Genomic DNA, 24,872 nt, shown 5'->3' with positions numbered 1-24,872 from the left:
AATAAACACTAAGTTTTTACAGGGCTTAAGGTAGAAAGAGATTCTTCAGATGGGGCATTCAGGAAAGCCCCGTCTGAAGAGGTGACAATTTAGGGAAGAGCTGAATGACCTGGAGAAATCAGCCCTATGGAAGTAAGTAAAAGAAAATTTCAGGTGGAAGAACCGTTTTTGTCTCCAGATCCTAAAGTGGGAGCAAACATGGAGCACTGGAGGAAAGGAAAGGAATCCAGTGTGGCTGGTACCAAGGGGCATAGTGCAGAGGCTGGGAGATGAGAATGGAGTTCAACTTGTAGCCCTTGTAAACCAGCACAGAAACTTGGGTTTTCTTTCAAGTGAGTCAGAAATCATTAGAGGGGTTCATGTGAGGCTCTCCCTATGTTGATACAGACGTATTTAAAACATCGCATGTATCTTAAATGTGTTTGTGCCTCTAACAGAACTAAGATGATGCCTTACAAATAGTAGAATTCAATATATATTTGACAAACTGACAGTGGAGTGAGTTTATGAGAACTTTTGGGTTCATTTAGGAAGGATTCCATCCATCTAAAGTGGATGCTCCACGTGTCAACCTCCATGATTGGTAACATTAACATTATCTTCTCTGTTGTACAACTGCATTTCTTCCTCCCAGTGGTGTTCTTAGATTTAAGTCATTGGTACTTTTCGATGTTTCCCAAACACTAGTCATTCATGCACCACCTTCAACATTTTTGCTAGATCCATATACCATCTGCACCATTAACATATTTCTCTAAAAAAATGTTTTACTAAATAAACAGATTTTTAAAGGGAAACATATACATATGTGTACATGTTTGTATACAATGCATGTATACATATACACACATATAAACATGTATTAAGAGAAAATATAAACATACATAAATACAACTGAATATTCATGAAATCATAGATGTGATATGCTGGAATATATTTTAAACTACGCTAAAATACATGATCATCAAAAATTTTAAAAGGTCACTTTTAAATGATACACCTAAAATCCTTTAATTGATGGTATATATAACACCCTTTCAGAAATTATTGTCTAATTGATTCATCTGGCTTTATTCTGAAAATCCTGTCTCAACAGCTCAGAGCAGGGCAAGGTAAAGCATAGGCAATTTGTAGGTTGGCCGCACATGCCCAGTAAGAAGGAAATCAGGCTGCCGTTTCTCAATTACTGGTCTTGCCCATCATGGGTCAAGTAGTTTCTCCAAGGTCCAATGTGAGCAGGTGGCAGGGTAAAGATACTTATGGTGAAGCCTTGTTGAAGGGACCCGCTTGTTGAATGATGAATGGAACAGTAGTCAGTCTAGCCGTTCCACTTAGAATGAGTACCTTGGAAACCTATTTCTTTCCTAGTGGAAGTGGTAGCAAAATAACAAAGTCTAGGAGAAAATTTGTTATCAGAATGTTCCTCAAGTGACTTGTGGCCCTAGTTCGGATACTCTGATGACGTCTTATGGCAGAAGGCAGGCTATGATTAATGACGATGTTACAGAGCACACATCTTTCACACAGGCTAGGTTGTAAATATAAGGGGGTCTGGGATCTGATTTATTTTCAGATTCTTTATCAAAGCCAATTCTCAGAGAACTTTAATTTATGCTCAGAAGGAAGAGCATTTGCAAAGAGACTAACAGGCCCAGTATAATAGAAAGTGGACATACAAAAACATCAAAGCAGACATCATACATATACATCCCCACAAAAACTTTGTGGCATTTCTACCATATGAAAATCTCAATTCTAAGAACCATAAGAATAAATCATAAACCTGACCTGTGAGGGATTTACCAAATAGCTTTCTATATCTAGTAAAATTCATGTCAGATAAAAATGCATCTAGCTAAAAGTAGTAGAATTAATGAGTAACAGGACTACAAACAGATTGGGCACATTTTTCTTTCCCAGAAAGTATTTTGAAAGCTGAAGTCTAGGGCCAGCGTTAAGGCTCAACAATGTCATCAAAGACCTGGGCTTATTTTAAATTTCCACTCTGAAGTGTTTACCATGTTGGTTTACTGACTCACAGGTGAAAATGGCAGCCCCAGGCATAATGTCCTCATAAAAGGCATGGAGATGGGTTAAGGTACAAAGGGCATTGTTGTTGCTCATATCCTAGGACCAAAACCCAGTCACCTGGTCATCTCTAAGCAATTAAAATACTAAGGGAAGCTAAAATACTAAGAGGTAGTCTAGCAGTGAGAGATTGGAATGGTTTGGGGGACATACAAATCAAATAGTTTCTTTTATGTTAAATCTTCAGAGACTTCTGAACTGGGCCAACCAATCTTCACAGTGTTAATAACTTTTTTTAAAAAAATTTTAATCAACTATCACAGAACACAAAAATCATGAGTTAGTAATCTTTTCCCAATCTATTATCCTAAGTCAACCATGTGTAATATGTCTTCTCATAGGCAAATCTTTGTTAGTCCTAGAGTTTAGATAAGCCACAAACATTGCAGTTTAGTAGGTGACTCTGTGATGTGACAGAAAAGCAGCAGTTTCAGCATTTCAGAGCCCTGGGTTTGAAACCTGTCTTTGAAGCTTGGTACTAATAGCCCTGACTAAAATCACACCCTCTCAAAACCTTACTTTCCCCATCTACAAAATATCACTTATCTTTTCATTAAGTTTCTTCTGGACTTCTGGTGTTCTTATATATTATTCAGAATAGTGTCCAGCTAAAAGCAAACGTTTAATAAATGGTTGCTTCTGGAATTAGTTGTGAGTTTAATGTCAGTTTGAGTTATACATCAGGGTCGCCTGAAGGATTTGTTAAAAATGAAAATACTATTACATTCCTTTATACCTGAGTAGTCAGAAACTCAGGAATCTTTATTTCTTAATAAGCTTCATTGGAGATTCAAGCCCAGAGATTGGTGTGAAAAGTTAAGAGCTCGAATTGTCTTTCTTCCATGAAGGAATATTTTCTACAGGGGAACTGCAATGTAGAAAGAGAATTTTGCACTAAAATAATACTAGAGGTCAAAATTTTATATAAATTAGTATAAATTTGAATATGCTATCTTGGATTTTACAATGTTTTTCTTAAAAACCCAGATAATATTTTTTGCATCAAGGAATTATATTCAAATTGAGAAAAAAGACCCATAGTATTGTTTCCCTTCTCTTCTTTCTTTTCTTTCTTCCTTCCTTGCTTCCTTCCTTCCTTCTTTCCTTCTCTCCTTCCTTTCTTTCTTATTTCTTTTGGCAGAGAGAAGTTACCAGTACTTTTGATTGGTAAAATACTAATGAGGAAATGTGAACCTGATCTGGCAATGAAGGAAGAAATTCATAGACATAACTCTGAGTCTGTCTTTAAAATAATATAAGAATATTTTCTTCAATGAGTTTATCCTTATTTGATAAAATGAAATTTGAGCAATTAATAATGAATTCATAGACATGTTCAGGATTAGTTTTAGGTCCAGAAATATTGAATGATACAGAACAACATTTTAAGCATTTAAAGAGATTAATTGATTAATCTTTTAAAAAAAGTTTCTTATGTACCTATTATGTGCTGGACACCAAATTAGGAGTTAACAAGAGAGATGTAGTATGTGTTCTCATGAAGCTAAAATTCTAGAGACGAAGACAGACATTCAACAGATATTTATTCAAATAGATACTTAAATGTGACTATAACAACTGTGATGAATATATATATATATTCATCACAGTTGTTATATATTCATCGCAGAATATATATATACATATATACCTATAGAAAAATATCTATAGATATATAGATATATAATATAGATATCTATATATCTATAGATATATAGATATATATCCCTTTGAGAAGTAACAAGACATGTGCAGGCAAAGAGCAGGAAGAAATAGTGAAGTCAAAGAGAACATTGTGAACCAATGGTATCATAAGGAAATGTGTAAATATGAAGACTTGTGAACTTGGAAACAAAAAGAAGCTTACAACCTACAGTGAAGGTCAGTGCCTCTAAAGATCAGTAATCCAGAGAGAGGGGACCTTATTTGTGCCAGAGAGGAGGGAGGCCAACTCACACAGGGCTCTTTTGGCCTTGGGTGAGAAAAAGCCAAAATCTGACACCTCTCTTCTGAGTGACTTTAATGTCTCAAATCAAATGTCATACAAATTATAGAAAGGAAGGAAAAATATTTCCCCTTTGCAGAGAGCAAAAGAAATGGCAAAGATTTCACAATATTGAAATGGCAAAGATTTCACACTATTGAATGTGTAAAGTGTATTTCACATACTATTTGTTATATGTGTATAGAAGGATGTGTGCTAAAAAACCAGCCAAAGAGAAAGATAAAGGAAAAAATATTCAGAGATGTAGAAATATATAGAGACATGAGGGAACATTAGAAGAATATATGGATTTCTTCTGGTGTGTATGTAAATAGTTGCAGAGATAAAACAATAATAGTAATAATGGTGACAGTGGTGGTAACTCCAACAGTAAAAATAACGTTTGAGTGTTTACTACTTGTTGGGCACTGTCCTAAGTACTTTACACAAATGAACTATATACATATTAAACTAAAAAACTATATCAAATAGGTTGTTACCATAAGCAGGTTAAAAACAAACAAAGAAAATTACTAACCTAATACTTCCCAAGTCCCCTTCCTCCCCAAAATGAGTTGATTGTTTCTGCAAAGCTGCCTGGAGGAACCCATCTCTCTGCATAACTGGGGACCAGGCCCCCTCATGGCTTCAGAACTACAACAATGCCACTCCTGAAGACCATGCTGAAGCAGCAGGATCAAGTGAGCCTCTCATACCATAAGGCAGCCACGTTAATGGGGAGAGTCATGTGATCTCAGCCTCCCAAAGCAGGTTTCATGTTAACCAGGAAGGAATGGATTCGACATGTAAAGATAAAGTAAACGTTATTCTTTTTTCTCTCTAGGCTTTGCCTTTGTCGATAATGTTGCCTTGTGACCGGATGTATGTTGTATATTCACCTAGAAAATTTCCTCTTGTCAAAGCAGAGGTACATACACATTCCCTTTCTGACCCATCCTACCCTGAGCATAGTCCTGGAGCCTGTCTTTACCTTTCCAACTGTCTGTGTCTGTGTGTCTTTTCTGTCTTTCTCAGTATCTTTCTGCATCTGCCTCACTCCCCACCTTCCTAGCCTCTCATCTTGCTTCTCAACCTCCTCAGCCCCATTTCTTCCCTCTGAATGTCCATTACTTCTCCTCAATGTCTCTTCCTTTCCCCAACACACAAAATGCTTAATTAAACCTCATTATTTAATGACTTGGACATTAACTAACAAAAATATTGCCTAGAAACTTTCCTTAGTTTGAACTCTTTAAAGGAAAAATGCTAGATTCACTTACTATGATGTCTCACCAACTGTACTTAAAAAAAATACAATAGTAGCTCACCTGCAGTTACATCTAATAAGTTTTAAAGACAAAATTAGCTCAACATAGACAGAAAGGAGACTCTTATCCAACTTGTAAGTAGGCTTCCTTGTATAAAACCACATGATGAAGCTGTTGTTTTTTCCCTCAAAAAAAAAAGTGATTTTATTTATTTATTTTTTGAGTGCTGTTGTTCAACAGATGTTTGGAACCCTTAATTACTATGGTTGTCACTTAAATCTAATTTTAACGCTCTTTTCACTTTGCTAAGAATCAGGTGGCTCTCACACTTTTGGGAGAATAGAAGGGGTAGTTTATTTTCCTTAGACAAGTTGGATTTCATTTTACTATAGAAGTTCCCTTAAACAATGACTCGTTAGGATGAAACACATATTCAAATATGGTTTCTGTGCCCTTTCTAACCCATGAACTAGTTTAGGCAAAAATTTCCTCATTGCTGAGAAAGAGAGAGAGAGGGGAACATTATAAACTAAATAAGTTGGGAGAAAGTCCAGAAACCCCTAAAGTTTTGATTGCTACATCATTTGAAAGAATAAAAGAAAAAATACTAATTTTTTAATACTACAAATGTTTTTGTAGAGATTCTTACAGAGATTCTTATAGAAATGCTGTTCTGAAATAAATAACATTTGATCGGAGTGGTTATTTCAACACTATTTAGATTCCTGTAGCGTCAGCTGTGGATGACTTGGTGTCCCCCCCAGATTCTCTTTACCAGGCTGGTATATTTATCTGTCAATTGTGTGTTGGCTTCTAACAGCTCAAAGCTGCCCCTTTCTCCAGAGTAGTGTTTCTCCAACTGTGGTCCCTGGACCAGTTGTATCAGCATCGCTTAGGAACCTAAAATGCAAAACCTTGGACTTCAGCCCAAACCTGGAAAATCAGAAACTCTAGAGTTGAGACCCAGCCATCTGCATGTTAACAAGCCCTTCAGTTGATTTTGATAAATGCTTAAATTCTAAGAAACACTTCTCCAGAGAATTCTCTTTAGGTCAAAACAGGAACTAATGGCAGAAGTAGCTACCTGTATCCTTCCACCAGTAGAACTGGCATGGCGATATCTTGTAGATGTATTTGAGAACTTTCAGTTCCCAGATCCCTCTAAATCCCATGGCCCACTCCTTTTGGAGGACGGTGGGGGAATTCTTGCTTAAAAATTCTGAAAAAGCATAGACTGAGGCAGGTAGCCTAGAAGGCAATATTTATCCTCAAAATCTGTCTCCCCTCCCTTCATGGTCACCAGGAAAGTAACTAGGATGAAGTCTCAGCTTGGCCTGACTGGGTAAGTGCTAAGTGAGGAGAAGAACTGTATGTTGGAAAAGCTGCAGGACCCAACTAATATATACTATTAGGAATTAGGAGAGGATGTTTGAAAGTAGATCCTTGGGGTGCTGACTGAAAGATGAAGGAGACAGAATATAAAGCTGAATAAGGGAGAATTTGTTGACATGGGACACTCTCCTATGACTCCAGATTTGAAACCTTGACAAGAACTCTAAGGGCCCAAACTTATAGTGTTGTAATGGCTCTTGGAAGTAGAGAGGCCAAAATGCCACAGAAGAGAGTGGTATGTGGTATGTGGCTATAGATCCGACAGATTAGTTTTTATTCACTCTAATACCTAAAAGAGAAGAGCATTAGAAGTTTGCTTTCGTATGGAAGAGATAATAGTATATATTAGCATTACCCCAGGGTGATGATTTTCTACTCTCTGTCACAATATATTTCAACATTGTGGATATTTTGTACAAAATAGAATGGGGTCACTATACTAATGATATCATGTTCATCAGACATGTGGAGCAATAAGTAGCAAGTTCTCCAGATGTCTTAATAAGACAAATATGCACCAGATGGTAAGAAATACACATTACAAAGATTTAGGATCCTGCTATAACAGTAGAATGTTGGTGGGGGGGGGGTGTAGTTTGGGACATGTCAGATTAATCCCTCAAAGTAAGACAAAGTTTGCGTTTTGACCCTTCTTACACCTAAAACTGATTCACAATGTGTGCATGATGCTATAGACTGAATATTTATATCCCCCCACCAAATTTCTTATGTTAAATCCTAACCCCCAATGTGATGGTATTTGGATGTGAGACCTTTGAGAGGTAATTATATCTTGGGGGCAGAGCCCTTATGAATAGAATTGGTGCCTTTCTAATAGAGACCCCAGAGAGCTCCCTCCACTTTCCTTCATGTAAGTAAGTATACCATGAGAAAGTGGCTGGCTCTGAACCAGAAAGCAGGCTCTCACCAGACACCAAAATTTCCAGCTCCTTGATCTTGAATTTCCCAGCCTCTGGAATTATAAGAAATAAATTTACTTTTTATAAGACACCCAATCTATGGTATTTTATGATAGTAGCCCAAATGGACTAAGACATGTGATAAGCTGCTAATGATCTACAGCTTACTACCATCCACTTTGGTGAAACCGAAACTGACTCTGTAAAGTTATTATATCCCAACATTAGGGTCAGCCTTCAGCTAATAGATAACTGACCCATACTTCTTACCTTGTCCATACCTCTTGCCTCACAGTAGGACCAAATCTTTGGATCAATTCATGCTCCAGAGATCTCCATGGGATCAGGCTGCAGCTAAGCTCCAGTGGCCTCCCCCTCCCTATCCAGCTTTCCTCACTCCCTTTCTCCTATGAGAATTCCTTCAATCAAACATATGCATCAGAATCCCTGACTCAGGCTCTGATTCTAAGTAACTCAATCTAAGACACCGATGCCATTAAAACGAGCATATTCCTAACATCCTGATGACACTTTCAATACTTTCTCAAGCTCCATTTAAAGAAAAAAAATATATAAGTTTTATATATCTACTGGTATCACTTTGCTAAATAGAGTGTAAAACAGTAGTTAAGAAAAAATGTTAGGAATCAGATAGCTTTTGTGGCAAAATCACAGTTTCAACACATATTATCTTGTGTAACTTTGAGCAAATTATCTAATCCAAGCAACCATTTTTTTTTTTTTTTAATCTAGAAGATGTGGATAAAAAGAGAACTTACTTTCAAGGTTGTATTTCATAATACCTAGCATATTATAAATCTTTAACAGACGTTCCCTACTAATGTAATTTCTGTTATCATCATTATCACATCATCATTATCGTGATTGTTATAATAAATAGCTCCATATGATTATCTGACCACCCTCTCCTTGGAAAAAAAAAATTCTATATACTCATTTTTAAAAAAAATATTTTCCCAGCTAATTTCAAGGGAATCCTGTTTTTATTTCACTACTGACTATCTTTGAACATTCTTGGTTTTTTTTCTTGGAATCAAACACTAATTTGCTAGAGGCCATTCACGCTGACATTGACATATGGAGGCCAGATATAACCTAGCCATAGCATAAGTTGCCAACATCTATATGAATGATGTTGATAGTTGAAATAATCAATTCAAGACAAGGACATTTTTCAGAATTTTATGCCACCCAAAATCATTGGATAAGTGCCAACATGCTGTACTTCACTTGGCTTATGTATAAGAAATTCCATAAACCTTTTTAAAAACATCAGACAAAAAATTTTAATGCTCAGTTTATTCCTAAAAAGCAAATTCCCTGAGGATAGAATAAATTAGTGCTCCAAATGTCAGTGTCAGAATGATTGGCTTTTGCCAAGCTGGTATTTGCTTTCAAACAAACAACCGCCACAAATCTAAGATTGTTAAACTATGTATTAAAATAGGAAAATATAAATTTCCATTATGATTTGTTGTGTAAAGACAGAAAAATATATATAGCAGAGAGATTGTAAAAAGCTAAAATATTATGTTTTCTAAGGAAGAAAATTATGTGATTACTTTTTAGTTCTGGTAAGAGGTTGGTTTTTATATTCATCAAATTCACTAAATAATTAAACTCTCTCCATAACACAGGTCATGAGGCAATTGAGTATATTGGCAGAAATACAAATAAAAATCTAAATTAAAAATCTAAATTAAAACTTGTTAGTATCATCATTAATCTCAGAATCTCATGAACTCTAATATTTGTGTGAATTCACAGATAATCCTATCTAATACTACCTGCCTTATGTAGCCATAGCTCTCTACATTCTCTGATTTTCCCTTCCACCCACATATATTGTTTGGCTTTGTGACTTTTCTTTGTGCTGCATCAAAAGCTCATCAAGGAGGCTCAAAGACAATAAGACATAAAACAATAGAAACAAGCACTAGAATGTTCTTAAAATGGTACATTAGCTGAAAAATGCACAAGAACATGAATTTACTCAGTAAGACATGTTCTTCAAAGAATAATAAAAAATAATAGGGATAGTTTTATCTTAATACAATCTAGCTTGAAATCAGAAGTATCAGAAATTATGTTGGCAGAACATCATAATACAAATATTTATGATGTATCAATGGATAAACACATTGTGGTACATTTGTACAATGGAATATTACATAGCAATAAAAAAATTACTGTTACATGCAACAGTAAGGATTGATTTCTAAAACATTATATTGAGTCAAGAAATCATACACATACACACACTCTCTGTATGATTTCATACATAAATGCATAGTTCTTTAAAATTCAAAAGGCAAAACTAATCTATTTTTATCTGTGAGATAAAAATAATCTATTTATATAAAGTGAAAGAGAAGACAACATTAATATCTTTGAGGATGGGAGGATTAATGACAGCAAATGAAACCAAGATAATTTATCTGGCGTGATGGAAATATTCTATGTCTTGATTTATGTGTTGGTTACCTCAGTGTATACATATATAAAACATTACTGAGTGGTGCATTTAAGATCTACATAATCTAGCCTATGCATTTATACTCCAATAAGGAGATTTAAAAATTAAATTAAATTAAATTTCTAAAACAGGGCAATGGTATACAAAAATAAACCAGGTTTTAAATCAGGAAATACCTCTAAAGAACAGTGAGAAAACAAGAATGGTGTATTATGGGTCAGTTTTTTCTTTAGACATTGATAAGTTAAAGAATCTTGTTGGCATTTGTATAAAATCTACTAGAAAGCCTTAAGCATGCTGGACCTAAATAATTTCAAATAGTAAGTCTTGGAACTCTTGTTTCGCCATTGGCATTCTGGTTCTCTTAGAATATATTCAAGTGTCCATGAAGTATCTAAGAAAGAACAGTCTCAGCTCTATATTGATATCAAATCCTAGAACTCTTATTCCTAAGATGAAGATTGATCCATTTTGCTATAGGTCCTCAAGAAAGTAAGCCCTGGGGGCTGGCTGTTTTTGATTTGGTTGTTGCCAATCTCTATACTGCTCATCCAAACTCCTGTACATTCTCTAGCAAATAGGTTGAGAAGACTCTGTGTCTTGTCTTGCGTCAAAACCTCCTTAAATCCAACAAGATTAACTGGTATTTTTACCTAATTGTGAATTATAAGAAAAAACAGTCAGTCCTTTTAGTAATATTAAGGGGGATGTAGCATTAATAGGTCAGAGAAGTAATTTTCTAAGTCAAATTACAAATAGCACAGTAGTCTTAGTTCCTAGGAAACTATGCAAAACATCCTCATTTACAACTGACTAAGGGAAAAAACGTTTCTATTTAAGTTAGAAGGTTATTTTAACACTAAAATTTCAGTTAACTTGATAGCATATACCTAATATCATGAACATATTGAGCCTGAAAAACCCATCTCTGATTTTGAGGGGTTTTCCCCCCTTATCCAGATAAGAAGAGATTATAAAGAACCTAAGTTTTATTAAAGAATATTAAAGAAGCTCCTTCAACCTCTTAATTTTTATGATTTTTCTTCCAGCCATCCATTTGGCCAACTTAATGTCCCTTTAAATACTCGCTACTGCTTCGCTTTCATAGTCAGTCCTGTATTTAATAGTTTCAAGCGCTTTTGTCTTATTGTTCACACTCAATCCAAATTAATGACACTTTTTAAATGCACTAAGTATGGCTCTTCACAGCCCATAGATGAGTTTGTGGATTCCTGAGATGACCCAGTGCAGGCAAAGAAGGAAAAGCCTTAGTCTCGGTCTTTATTGAACTGCCTTCTTCCAGGCAAAGGGCCAAGTCAATGTTCTCCTAAATGGTGAAAACAGACAAACTGTTTCCTTTTCCTTATGATAAGGCAATAAATAGATAATGTTCTGAAAAGAGAAGAAAAGTTGGTTTTGGACAGGTCATTTTCAAAGACAGTGCTTTTTCAAAGTGTTAAGGTATTTGTGATTTTTACCGCCCCTTGCTCAATTTATACATTTCTTCCTTTCAGCTCCTGATTTTAGCCTGCATCTTTCCCTGGTTCCCTTTATTGTTTGTATTCTTCTCCAAACTTTTCTCTAATAATTTTATTGTTTTCCATCCGTCCTCCACTTGAATAAACCAAGATGGGCATTAAATTTTTTTTTAAATCTATTTTACTAATGTCTCCAGAACTCTGCTCTATATGTGATTTCTTTATTCTCTGACCTATTTCTATTGATTGCAGTCTTTCTAATTTTTTGTCTATGTTGCGCGCACACAGACACACACATACCATCATCATCATCATCATTATTATTATTTTGCAATAGATAATCAGAGAACAACATTAAGGATATAAAAGTTCTCACAAGTCATTTAGTCCTATCTATGTATTTTCTACATGAGAAGACTGGAATGACAGATAAAAACTTATCCCATGCCTGTTTAGCACCCTAGCTAGTTGGTGGCACAGTATTAGCACTGATGTTGGTTAGATCCATACCCAAATCCACTATCTCTATATTTAGCAATATAGTTGGTGGTGATTATATCACATATATACACAATATTATATACGCTAAAATATAAATAAGTACGACTATATAAAATAAATGCCTAAAAGTATACACTGAATCATGTTAAGATAGTACGTACCTGCCTTGTTAGATTTCTCTAAGATTTTTGTTCTATCTGTATGTTGTGACACGGCATCATATGCAAAATTAGCTTGATATTCTGGAAGACAGGATTATTACTTGTTATGTATATATGTCCTTTGGCCATATACAGTGGCATATCTTTGGAAGAAACTCAAAAGACGATATCCTCCTTCCTCAAGGTCTGTGGCATGAAGCCTGAGGAGGGGTTGGTGGGAGTTCTCAAGGATGATATTTATTAACTATAGACACACTCCCCCAATATTCTCTTAGACCTACTTCAACCAGGTTTTCACAAACACCACTCAAATGTAACAAGTTGTTGAAAATCACGAGTGAACTCCACATTACCAAATCAAATGTTCAGTTTTCAGTACTTCTACTTCAGCACTAGTATTTTGATGAAGCTATAAAATCTCCCACTCTGAAACATTTTCTTGACCTGGTTTCCAAAAAACCATACTCATGTTATTTTTAGCCTACCTCATTGGTTAATTTGGTTTTTCCTCTTCCTAGCCTCTTAATGTTAGAATATTCTAGCAATCACTCCTTGGTCACCTATTATTCTCTATATCAATTCTTTAAATACATATATATTCAATGACTCTTTGAAATTAAATTTTGCTTCCAGAAGCCTCTCTTAAACTCAAGATTTATATACCTCATTGCCTACTTCACATTGCCATTTAGATGTTTAATTTTAAGTATCTCCTATTTAGCACATCCAAAATTGACACTATTGCTCGTTCCCGTAAAACCTGCTCTACTGATAGCTTTCCTCTACTCCGTTGATGACAATTCCACATCTCTAGTTGTTCAAGTAAAAAACTTTGCAATCATTACTGACTTATCTTTTTTTGTTCTGTCCAAAATTCTGTTGGCTTTACTTTTAAATTATATTTTGAATGCCAACACTTTTCATCGCCTTCACTGCTACCACCCTGGTTCACCCTACTATCATCTCTCACTTGGTTTATTGGAATAGCATCATTATCAGTCTCCTATACTTTATCCTTGTTCCCGTATATTTTATATTCAACCTAACAGCCAGTATTATCCTGTTAATATGTTGGACAGATCATATTATTCCTGTATTCAAACCCTGCAAAAATCTTCTACCTTACTCATAATAAATGGCAAAGTCTTTAAAATAAATGGCAAGGCCCTCAAGGTCCTATGTGATCTGATCCTCTAATTATCTCTTGACTTCATCTTCTTTCTCACTCTCTTCTAGCCTCATCAGATTTCTTGTTCCTTACCTACACAGCCATGTTCCTAATCTAGGACCATTAAACTGTTTTCTATGCTCAGTATATTCTTCCCCCAGATATATACTTGGATAGTCATTTCACTTGAATCATTTGTCAAATGCCACCTTTTCAATAAAGCCTATCCTGACCACTCTGTTTAAAACTGCAACACCAACTCACCCCTATCACTGATTATTGCTCTTATCCTGCTTTACTTTTTCTTATTTTATAACAATTGCCAGGTGTGATGTCAGCAAAATGGTAGAATAGGTACCTCCAAACTCCTGTCCCTCCACAGAAATATCAAAAACAAACAGAATTTGTAAAAACTAGCTTTGTCAGAACTCTGGAAAACAATAAAAAAATGTACAGCAATCAAGTGAATGCTGAATCAAAAAAGAAAAAAAAGAGAGAGAGAGAGAACTTTAAAATAATAGAGGAAGTTTGTGGCATTTTTATTTGCTTTTTTCCCACTCACTGCCTGTCTCAATGGCAGTCTTGAAGACCTAAATACCTCAGCCTGCATTCCTAGGGTGAGACCCAAGTATTTGGTTCTGGGGAGAGAGCAGAGCAGACCTTATTAGAAAAGTACTGTTTCTCTATTTTTAACCTTTCTAGGGGCTACCTGAAGGATTATAACATCATACTTGTCTCTGTTTTGCCTAACCCAGAACTCATTTCCGGTAGGAGAGAGGTAAGCATTATTCATAAACATTATAAAGTGAATGAAAAACCCATAGTAACTTGGAGCGAAAGGTTATGATTTAAAACATAATAAACAGTTTAAAGCCTGGGAAGAAAATCTGAAAAGAGAGTTTCTTTAGGAAATTAAGACATTCAAAAGTACCTAGAATACTGGGGAATTTAGAAAGCCACACCTATATCTAGGGCAGGATATATGTTCAGAAAAGACCTAAAGAGATGTTAAGCTCTCTTCTTTGGCTAATCTCTAGGCCCAGCATGAACAAAAAATGAAGGATAAGAAAGAAGTTTAAACACCCTGGTTAAGATTGAAGGAGTATCCTAGAGCAGAGCCAATCTACAAAGACAGAGAGTTAGGTATTAAATTAGGTCCCCATTTTAACTTATTTGTCTCCCAATACCTCAAATGTGACCTTATTTGGAAACAGAACCATTACAGATATAATTAGTTAAGATGAGGTTTAGAGTGAACCTTAATCCAAGATTACTAGTATCCTTACAGACAGAGAAAACCAGGACACAGAGATAGACAGGGAGGACACACATCATGTGAAGATGAAGGCAAGCTGAGGAACAAAAAAGATTCCCAGAAAATCATAAGAAAGTGCACAAGAAGCATGGAAGAGATTTTTTTTCTCATATCTTTCAGAAGGATCAACCCTGGCGATATCTTGATCTTGGACTTCTAGCCTCCAGAACTGTGAAACAATAAATTTCTGTTGTTTAGCGACCCAATTTGTAGTACTTCATTATGGAAGCCCTAACAAACCAATTTATCATGAAAGATATTTTTATTTTTTGTTTTAGCTCCTGGTGTTTAAGGAAATTTCTATCAAAACACTAGCTGAATAGAAGCTAATGGAGCAGTCACTTCAGTGACCACGCATAACAAAGAATATAGTCTTTTCAAGTTTGAGGAAGTCATAGAACAAACTGACAACCACAGCCTTCCACCACAACCTTCGACAATCAAGAACATCAAACCCTAGGAAGGGAGGAGAATTTAATTTCCAGAGTTACCACATTATAATGTTTAAATTTCTAGGATTCGACAGCAACAACAAATTACAGAGCATATAAAAAAATAAAAAAGAATAGCCCATTAAAAGAAAAAAAAATGACAGAAACCATCTCTTAGGAAGCCTAGACATTGGACTTATTAGAATAACATTCTAAATCATCAGTCTTAAATATGCTCAAAACGCTAAAGAGGAAATCATGGACAAAGAACTAAAGGAAACCAGTAAACTGATTAAAAAAAATGAGAATATCAGTGAAGAGATAGAACTTATATAATTAAGCACATGCTAACATTTTATATTATATTATTTATTTATTTATTGTGCCTATTGATTATTATCTGTTTCCCTCTGCTAGAGAAAACTCTCCATGAGGATAAGGATTTTTGCTTTTTAGTTACCAGAGCCTGGGAGATAGTAGACAGTCAACATTTATTAATTGACTGACAATTAATGATTTTCTTCCACATTCAACAGCCCATTACCTATAGTTCTATGATACAAAGAAATATTTAGGATGATGTGACAACACAGAAAACAATTTTGGAGAGGGTAAAGGAAAGGGAGAGGTATATTTATGATGTGAAAGCTTCTGAATGTGATGACTCAGGGAGGAAAGTTGCTGGTGACATAGTTGGATGGATAGCCTGTAACTCTGAGCATACATTACATACACAATCAAATCTCAGCTGGGCAAAGATTACATAAAAGTCATGATTTATGTTAAGGAAAAAATCTATAACACTATAGGATGTTTTAATTCAGTGGGATCCCCAAGTGATATTATCAGTGTCATATCTCTGAGGCCTGAAAAAATGTTATATTAAGACACTTTAGCATTCTGCTTTTTATCTATCTATCTATCTATCTATCTATCTATCTATCTATCTATCTATCTATCTATCCATCTATCATTTCTAATTCCAACATGGTAGGGTATTTGTTTAAAATTTTAAATATCTCTCTCTCACAATTTTTTGCCAATCAATGAAACACAAGCTATACTGATTTCACAATTGTAAGAGTATTCCCTAGCTTACATTTTTCTTTCAAAGATAATTCTTGAATGAATATTTTCATGTAATTTATAATTCTTATAAAAAGGCTATTGAAATGGCTTCTTTTTATAGTAAAATTTTAACAAAAGTAATATTACTAATGGTGATAAATATTTACAAATAGGGTGAAGGTAAAAATTTTTCTTGAAGCTATATGAATTTTTATTTTATGGTAATATGACTTATCTTAGTCTACATTTGTTTTTATTTTTTATTTTTTTGAAAAAAACCACAGCATTATATATACAGCATACTTAAGGGTAAGAAACTCAAAGCTTTTTCTACTAAGATCAGGTAAGGCAAGGATATCTCCCCTCACCACTCCTTTTGAACATCAAAGTAGAAGTCCCTGCTAATGCAATAAGACCAAAAAAAAGTAAAAAAAAAAATTATATAAATTGTGGAGGAAGACATAAAATTGTCCCTGTTTACAGATGATATAATCATCTATATAGAAAATCCAAAAGACCCAACCAAACACACACACACACATACACACACACACACACACACACACACACACACACAAAATCTCTTGGACCTAATAAGCTATTATAACAAGATTGCAATATGCAAAGTTAACATGCAAAAGTAAATTTTTTTTTCTATAGAATAATAATGAACAAGTGGATTTGAAATTAAAAACACAGTAACATTTGTATTAGCACCCCGAAAATGAAATGCCTAGGGATGAACTAACAAAATATGTACAAGATCTATATAAAGGAAACTGTAAAATGCTAACTAATAAAATCAAAGAACTAAACAAATGGAAAGACAGCCAACGTTCATGTAGAAAGACAATATTGCCAAGATGTCAGTTCTCTCCAACTTGATCTATAGGTGCAATACAATCACAATAAAAATACCAGCAAGTTATTTTATAGATATTAACAAACTGATTCCAAGGTTTATATGAAGAGGCAAAAGACCCAGAAGAGCCAAACACTGAAAGAGAAAAAGAAAGTCAGAGGACTGATGCCACCTGACTTTAAGACTTATCTTAAAGCTAAAATAATCAATACAATATGGTTTCTGAGAAATAATAGACAAATAGATCAATGGAACAGAATTAAGAGCCCAGAAATAGACCCCCATAAATAAAGTCAGTAGGCATAAATAATAATCGCTCTCAGAATGTTCCTTCTAGAAGAGACCTTAGGGGTAATATATTTGAAATCTTTCATCTGCAGTTGAGAAAAATAAATCCTAGAAAAGGAAAGCCCAAATGAAAGTATGCTGAAAACTTTATAATCAAATATAATTGGGATCCAAAATTAGTTAATCAAAAATTTCTATTTTAGTAATTAAAAATGTGTAACTATACTAAATGTTTTAATACAAAATACACACACACACACACAGTCACTCATCAATCGTCTGATGTGGGATCAAGGTATTTTTTGTGACTATACATCACCTGATTGGCCCACTGTCATAATTTTGAACTACATAGAATTCACTTTTGTGGTCTTTAAAATGAAATTAAAACTTAAAGGTAGTTATATAGTAATCTAAATTTAGTATTTTTATAATGTTCATGAGTTCTCTCCAAATTTAGTATTGTCTTGCCTGAAACTAATAGTGACAAACTTTTACCAAATCTTTCCAAAGAATCCAAGTTCATTTTCTTTGAACTAGCATCTCATCTCTCTCTTTATTTTTCTCTCCACTCACTTCACTGGTTTACATAAAATTTAATTACATTAAGTAATTATGGTAATACCTATATATTACTGGAATAAATCAGTTAGCATAAAAAATAGCTAGTTCTTGGTAGCAAAAAATTCAACTGATGGGACAATTAGAGACCAGACTATTAGCTGTGAGTGTTTAGTGTATTGGGGCATCCAACAGTATATCTTGCAAACATACCAAATATTGTCTTGTTGGTTTACATACTTGCTGGTTAGAAAATGATTGGTGGTCAGTTAAGTGAAAACAGTTAAAACAACATTAATCTTGTCAGACAAGAGACAGCATGGCTCAAAATCTGGGACTGAATGCATATAAAGCAACTTCAAGTTAATTGTCCTCAGATCTCTTTAGACATTTGGATTACAAATTTCTCTGTTTACATTTCTTACCACTTGGTCAAGGCCAATAATCTCAAATTTAAATATCACGAAATTAAAAATAAGATGGTGTTATTCTTCACACAGATATTCTCACCCTTCTGATTTATTTGCCTTCCCTTTCTCAGTCCGTTCTATTAGTACAAGAAGTACAGTGTGAAAAGGAAGTTCTCACGGGAATGTCTAAGACAAACAGAGGCGGCCTTATCTGCACTTTCTACTTTCTGGGGAATCAGAGCTGAGGCTTTCCTTGTATGTTTGTAACATTTCAACAAATTGCCAAATTGAGCCATTGTACCAGTCCTGTACAGGAAGTCTCTCCAAAGTTGAAAAGAAAGGTAAGATGAACAAAGATGGCAAGAGGTACTTAAAAGAGTAGAAAAGAAAAAGTGTATAAACCCACATTTGAAATTTTTGGTGAGATCTGGAATTGGAGGGTTAAATGCATCTTTTTATTAAATAGCTTGAACAGCCACAGTTATAAACCATTTTAGGTGACTATTTCCCTATCTTGAGAAAACTTCAAATTCATACAAGTATGCAGTCTTTGCATATTCGGGTCTTACAGATATAATAGACGGAAAAGATAAATTTAGTTCTTTTAAAATTTGCCATATACTAGGTCCTCTAGTAAATGCCAAGGGTGTAAAAATAAAGATGGAAAATCACAGGGGATCCAAAAGCTGTAGGCACTGATTCAGATTCAGATTATAATTGTGACCACTGTATATGAACATGACGAGTACGATTGCTGTTTGCCATAAAGAGGATACATGGCACATTTTGGACTGGGGGAGCAATGAATTTGGTTTAGGAGGGTAGACTATCTCTGAGAAAAACAGAAACTATTTTAAAAAGATTAAAGATCTATTTTGAAGAAAAAAAATTACTCTCAGATCAATAAGAAATAGAGAAATGGGAAACCTTGATGGATTTTAGGCAGTAAAAAGATCTGATATAAATATGTGCCAGGAATCTAGAACAAGCTAGAGCTAGTAACTTACATCTATACTCTCTCAATCTTTATTTTGACTGGCATGATATGTTGTTTTTCTGGTCTCTCTTCTTGTTCCTCCATTATTTACAAGTTGGTCTTTAAAGAAATGTGCTTTAGAGTGATTATCTTAATATTTCTTACTTTTTATCACCTGCCACTTCCACATTAAGATAGCAACTTCATGAGAGCAGGGGCTTGGTCTAGATTATCACTCGCCATAACTGTTTAAGTCAGTGCCTAATACTCTACTAGAGCAGTGATCCCCAAACTTTTTGGAACCAGGGACTTGTGCTCCTATAAGAATTTAATGCCTGATGCTCTGAGGTGGAGCTGAAGCGGTGATGCTAACTCTAGGGAGTGGCTGCAAATACAGATGAAGCTTCGCTCACTTGCCTGCCACTCACCTCCTGCTGTGTGGCCTGGTTCCTAGCAGACTACAGACAGGTACTAGGGTACTAGTCCACGGCCTGAGGGTTAGGGACCTCTGTGGTAGAACTTATAAACATTTATGAAAGATTCAGTGAATATCATGACATTGAATATATAATCTTCTAATTTCTCTTATTAAACAAGGTTATAGGTCTAAAAGGTATATGCATTGCTTAGAAATAGTATTGTGGTTCAAGGCAATAGTTTCTTTCTTGGTGTTTTTTCCCATTCACCTAGCAAAACCTTTTGACGTCTGTAGAACATTCCAGATGATCAAAGAAGGCTAAAGTAGGATATATCTAAGTTGGAGCCAGAAATATTTTGATTCAGGTCTTTATTAGCTTTGATCTTGCTGGCTTGAGAAAAATACAGCATTCATTTCAATCTTGAGTAAGAAAGCATGAAATAACCAACCGTTGCATGCTAGGTGCCAGAGCACTTTTTGTCTTTTCCTACACGTATGGCAGATTTAATTCAGGACTGAAGCTGTTCTACAGACCCATTTGAAAATCATCACCAATAGCCAGAATTCACCCTTCATTAAACTAGCATCCTAACGTTAGTGATTACGACACAGACGAAAAAATATTGGTCCATGATCTTCATTGGCTATAATTAGAGTATGCCTAGGATAGCCTACATTCAGAGAAGCCATGCTCTTTGAAAGACAAAGAGTTGAAGGCGACTTAGGCATTTTTTGCTCCGTGGACTTGTTGAGGGCTGGAGAGGATGACTGAGAGTCCTAATTAATGGGGCAACAGAAGGACAGAATATGTCAGCGATTCCCGGGCTCATTAGACAATGTGGAGAAACTAAAAATCACAGAAGTGGTTTGGCTCTGGAGCTGGAGGAGTGCTGCCAAGTCCTGGAGAGATTCTGAGATCTCCCTTGAGTGCTAGGAAGCCAGCTTGGCCACAGCCGACCTTTACGGGCACAGTTCCGAGTATCGTCAAACTGAAAGGGGAAAAAGGATACTCTTGGCTAGCAAACACAGAGCTGGCCCCCTCTTTTTTTTAATAAATGAAGAATAAATACAGATAGAAGATAAAAGAAAATAAACACTATTCTCACAGAAGCAATGTATATGGCCTCAGGAAATTTATTGTTAATGATACATGCAGATAGAGAAGAGACCAGCCAAAATTTCAGATGTTTGCTAAACACATTCAATATATGGATCTAAAGAAAAAAAATGTTGATTATTGATTGTTTTTTTCCTATTTACATCTGAATGTATAGCATTATATAATACAAAGATATAGGGATATAGCAGTATTATAAGCATTTAGATGATATTCCACCCCAGTAGACTCCAATATGAAACATCTGCCAAAAGGGAAAGAAATAAAATAAATAGGAGATGAACACTTACTTGCCCACATAGAATATGCTCCATTGATAGTTTTATTTGAGATATTTTATAGCTTTGCTCAGAAGCCTTGGTGCAATAAAATGCATTCATTTTTTTGCTTCCTTAGGAGTGTGACACTGTAAGTATATAGCCACAATCTTGCTGTTCCATCTTCTATATTAGTCAATAAATCTTTGCTATACTTTGTAGCAATACAGAAGACAATGACTAGATAGAAGTCACAGCATTTCTAAACAGCCAAATGAAAATCCTCATTATTTTAGCAGTGTAGAGTTTTGAATGAAGTGTTGCCACTTCATCACATTCCAGTAATAACTTTTATTGACAACACGCTTCTCTCCCATTTCATCATTTACGACCACTTTTTTTTTTTTTTGGCGGATTCAGGATGTGGTTTTGTATCTGATTGAATAACTTTGTGTATTCCTATACATCCATGGAAAAAGTATTTTGTTAAAAGAATTTATTAAACTTTTGAGGTGTTTACTAATTTCCTGAAATATCTTGAAACTGGGGCTAGTAATTATAGAGTATGGGAATTTATGTCTATGTGGCGTCTATAGCTTAGGAAGAGAGGACCAGAGTAGAGACACTACAACGTGTTGTTTTGCTTTGATTCTCGCCTAACTCTTATATTTCAGTCCACAGAGTCACCTGAGTGAGCTTACTAACCTCCTTTGATATATCCCACGTATATTCCCAGATGCTGTTCAGACTTTCAGAATAAAGTATAAATGTCATAGTGCAGTTTACAAGACCCTTCATAATCCAGCTCTGGTGTACTTTTCAACCATGTTTTGTGCCAGGCCCTTTTGCGGTCTATGATTCCTCTCCATCCATCCACACATCCAACCACCTAAAAATCTGTTTGAGCACCTGCCATATCAGGATCTAGATGCTGAGAGTATAATGGTTCATAACAGATAAATTTCCTGATAGAGACAAGTAAAGAGGCATTATGATGGTAGTGGGTGTGTAGGGGGCATGTATATAGAAACAAATAAAGAGGCATTACGATGGTAGGAGGTGTGTAGGATGCTGTAGAAGCAATAGAAAAGGCTCTCATCCCAGACTTGGCTTGGGTACAATGGTCACAGATGGCTTCCAAGGAAAATTGATGTCTAAGTAGACACCCAAAGACAAATTGTGTACTCTAGGAGAGCAAAGCATTTTCCTAAGTCCTGTAAATAGGAAATTTTTTAAAGAACCAGAGAATTTTAGGATGGCTATCATAAAGAACTATGTTACAGAATGAATTGTTTGCAATTACCCCAGTGTGCTCTGCTTCTTCACTCTGTTCCTGTCTACTGTGTTGGGAGCTTCTCCTGGGGCTTCTTCTCACATCGGACTGATGAGTTCGAAGTTATCCCTTCATGTTTCACCTCCTCTCAGGATCTTCCCCTACGGTGTCTCCTTTGTGCCCTGTGGTGTCTATTTTTTACTTCAATATGGTGTTTCACACATTATATAGTCATTGGCTATTTTCTGACACTTTCACTCAGTTCTGTAAGTGCCGAGCGTAAGGATTACATCCTCATCTTGTTTTTCCAACCTAGCATAGAGCAAGCATACCATAGATACTCAAGCGTTTTGACTGAAAGGAGTGCAGATAGTTAAAACATCTTTTATACTTGCAGCCCATCTACAAATGTATCAGTCTGGGTTGTAAGATAGGCAATCCTCTCTGGACATGTATTGAGGAATGAAATTAGTTCAAAGTCTCCCAATGAATACATAGGAGACTCATGGGATCTTTATCTCCCCAGATAACATAGAAAGACAACAGTGACAGAACCGCAACTAGGCTTGTTTAAAAAGGCCTATATAGACCGTGCAGCCTTCTGGGGAGAATAATTAATTAGATTGGAGTGGAGGCAGAATAGAAAGAAATGCAAATATTTGATCCCTTTTTGAGTAAGAAGATAGAGTTCTTTTTAATGTGCAAAGCATGTTTTAGGAAATCTTTGGAGACCTGGCCTGTCAGAAAAGGAACACAAAGCAGGATACCAGCAGAGGAGTGCCTTTTCTTTGCAGTGTCTTCTTTTAGAAATAATGTTTCTTTTCAAATTAAAGGAGAATATAAATTGTAATCAGCAACTTTTGTTAGATCAGAAAGATGCCAATAAACGCCTTCTCTTCCTTCTACCTCTCAAAGAATCTTTATAGCAGTAAGGAAGGCAATGCAAGAGAAAGAGGCAAACATTTAGAAATGCAAGAAAAAGAACAAGAGACCTAAGAAGGCAAGGTGTGTTGGTGCCTGAAAGCGCTGGTGTGCTATGTAATCCCAGGCTCAATGGGCTGGGAGAGACCCTAGAAAGTAATGGGGAAAAGGGCCACTGTAGTCATCCTACTATGGAATTAATGGATACATTACAAAGGGACTATATTCTCTCAGAACTGCTGCTCATTTACATACACTGTGTGATTATTTTACTTCTTATTAATAGTAATGCTCTCCTCTCAAAATGCTCCTGTGGCATAATGGAAAAAAAAAAAGAATATATGCTAATTGTGATATTATTATGAAAATAACATTCCTCTTCAAAAGAGGAATATTAACTAAAAGAACAGACCAATACATGGCCTCATTTGTGTTTCATGGGTACAAGTTTAAAACTATCTGCATAAATGATGTCAAAATGCCAAACTCTCAAAGAGACACATGCTTTAAACACCCTACATTGCACCAACCAATCTCTTAGCATTAATCAACAAAACCCATACCTTCCACCGTTGCACGCTTGGGCTGAATGGTGATGGCTCCTTCTGCAATATCTTCATGCTGGTACAGTGGATTTATTTTGGATCCCCAGCTGTCTGATCCCACCCAAAGAAAATGGCCTACTTGGTCAGCTCTTTTGGCTGCTGCAAGGATCTGCCTGTAGAAAGGAACATGAAAATATATATTATAATAAAGAGCAGCTGTTGAATGTATACAAAGGAGAAGGGAAGCAGGCTACTATTTCTCAAAAAGTAAATAATCAATGGCAAATACGTAAGCCAAAGGATTTATATGCTTAATATATAAAGAGATTTTGTAAACCAATAAGAAAAATTATCAAAGCAGCTTAAGGAAAATAGACAAAGAGTATTAAAAGTCAAAGATAAAAAGAGAAACATAAGTAACCAATAGGCTGGTCATTCACATATATTGGAAAGGGGGAACATGAGAATTAGAACAAAATATTAAATTCACTTCTTGTATTGGCCAAAAAATTTTTGTTTTGTTTTGTGTTGTGTTGTGAGTTTGGCTTGGGGCTGGAGAAATGAGCACTCTCATTCACTGCTAGTGGTATATGTCATTTATGGAAAGCAATATGTCAGTCTAACTGAAAGGCCATAAATTATTTACTCAAATGAACAGAACTCCATGTTAAGCTTGAAAAAATGTACAACACTTGTTTATAAATAAAAATATTATATAATTAATAAAGGCAACAATGTATTTAAATACTAAAATTTAAATACACAGTATTTGAATATCAATCATAATTTGTATGATTTACTTGTAGAATTTAACTTTCATATAAAAAGTATTTTGCCCTTGTTACTTATGATACAAAAGTATACTTCTCATTGTAAAAGAGCTAGTTTAATTGGAAAATGAAAGAAATAAAATAAAAAAGAGAACTACTTACTTATGGAAAAGTTACTCCATAATATTTTTGGAAGAACAGAG

At 35.2% G+C, this 24,872-nt stretch overlaps 1 protein-coding gene across 4 annotated transcripts in view; it reads right to left on the bottom strand.

Moving 5' to 3' along the window:
• Positions 1–24,872, bottom strand: part of GRM7 (glutamate metabotropic receptor 7) — a 769,756-nt gene that overhangs the window by 342,845 nt on the left and 402,039 nt on the right. For all 4 annotated transcript variants that reach the window (XM_006917568.1, XM_006917569.1, XM_025050835.1 and 1 more), the window contains one exon: positions 23,918–24,072. In XM_006917568.1, the coding sequence (XP_006917630.1) occupies positions 23,918–24,072 (155 nt within the window). The remainder of the gene's footprint in view (positions 1–23,917; positions 24,073–24,872) is intronic.

This window comes from Pteropus alecto, unplaced genomic scaffold, assembly GCF_000325575.1.
Source record: "Pteropus alecto unplaced genomic scaffold, ASM32557v1 scaffold75, whole genome shotgun sequence".
In the NCBI taxonomy this organism is placed as follows: Eukaryota; Metazoa; Chordata; class Mammalia; order Chiroptera; family Pteropodidae; genus Pteropus; species Pteropus alecto.
This window is presented reverse-complemented; position numbering and strand designations above follow the sequence as displayed.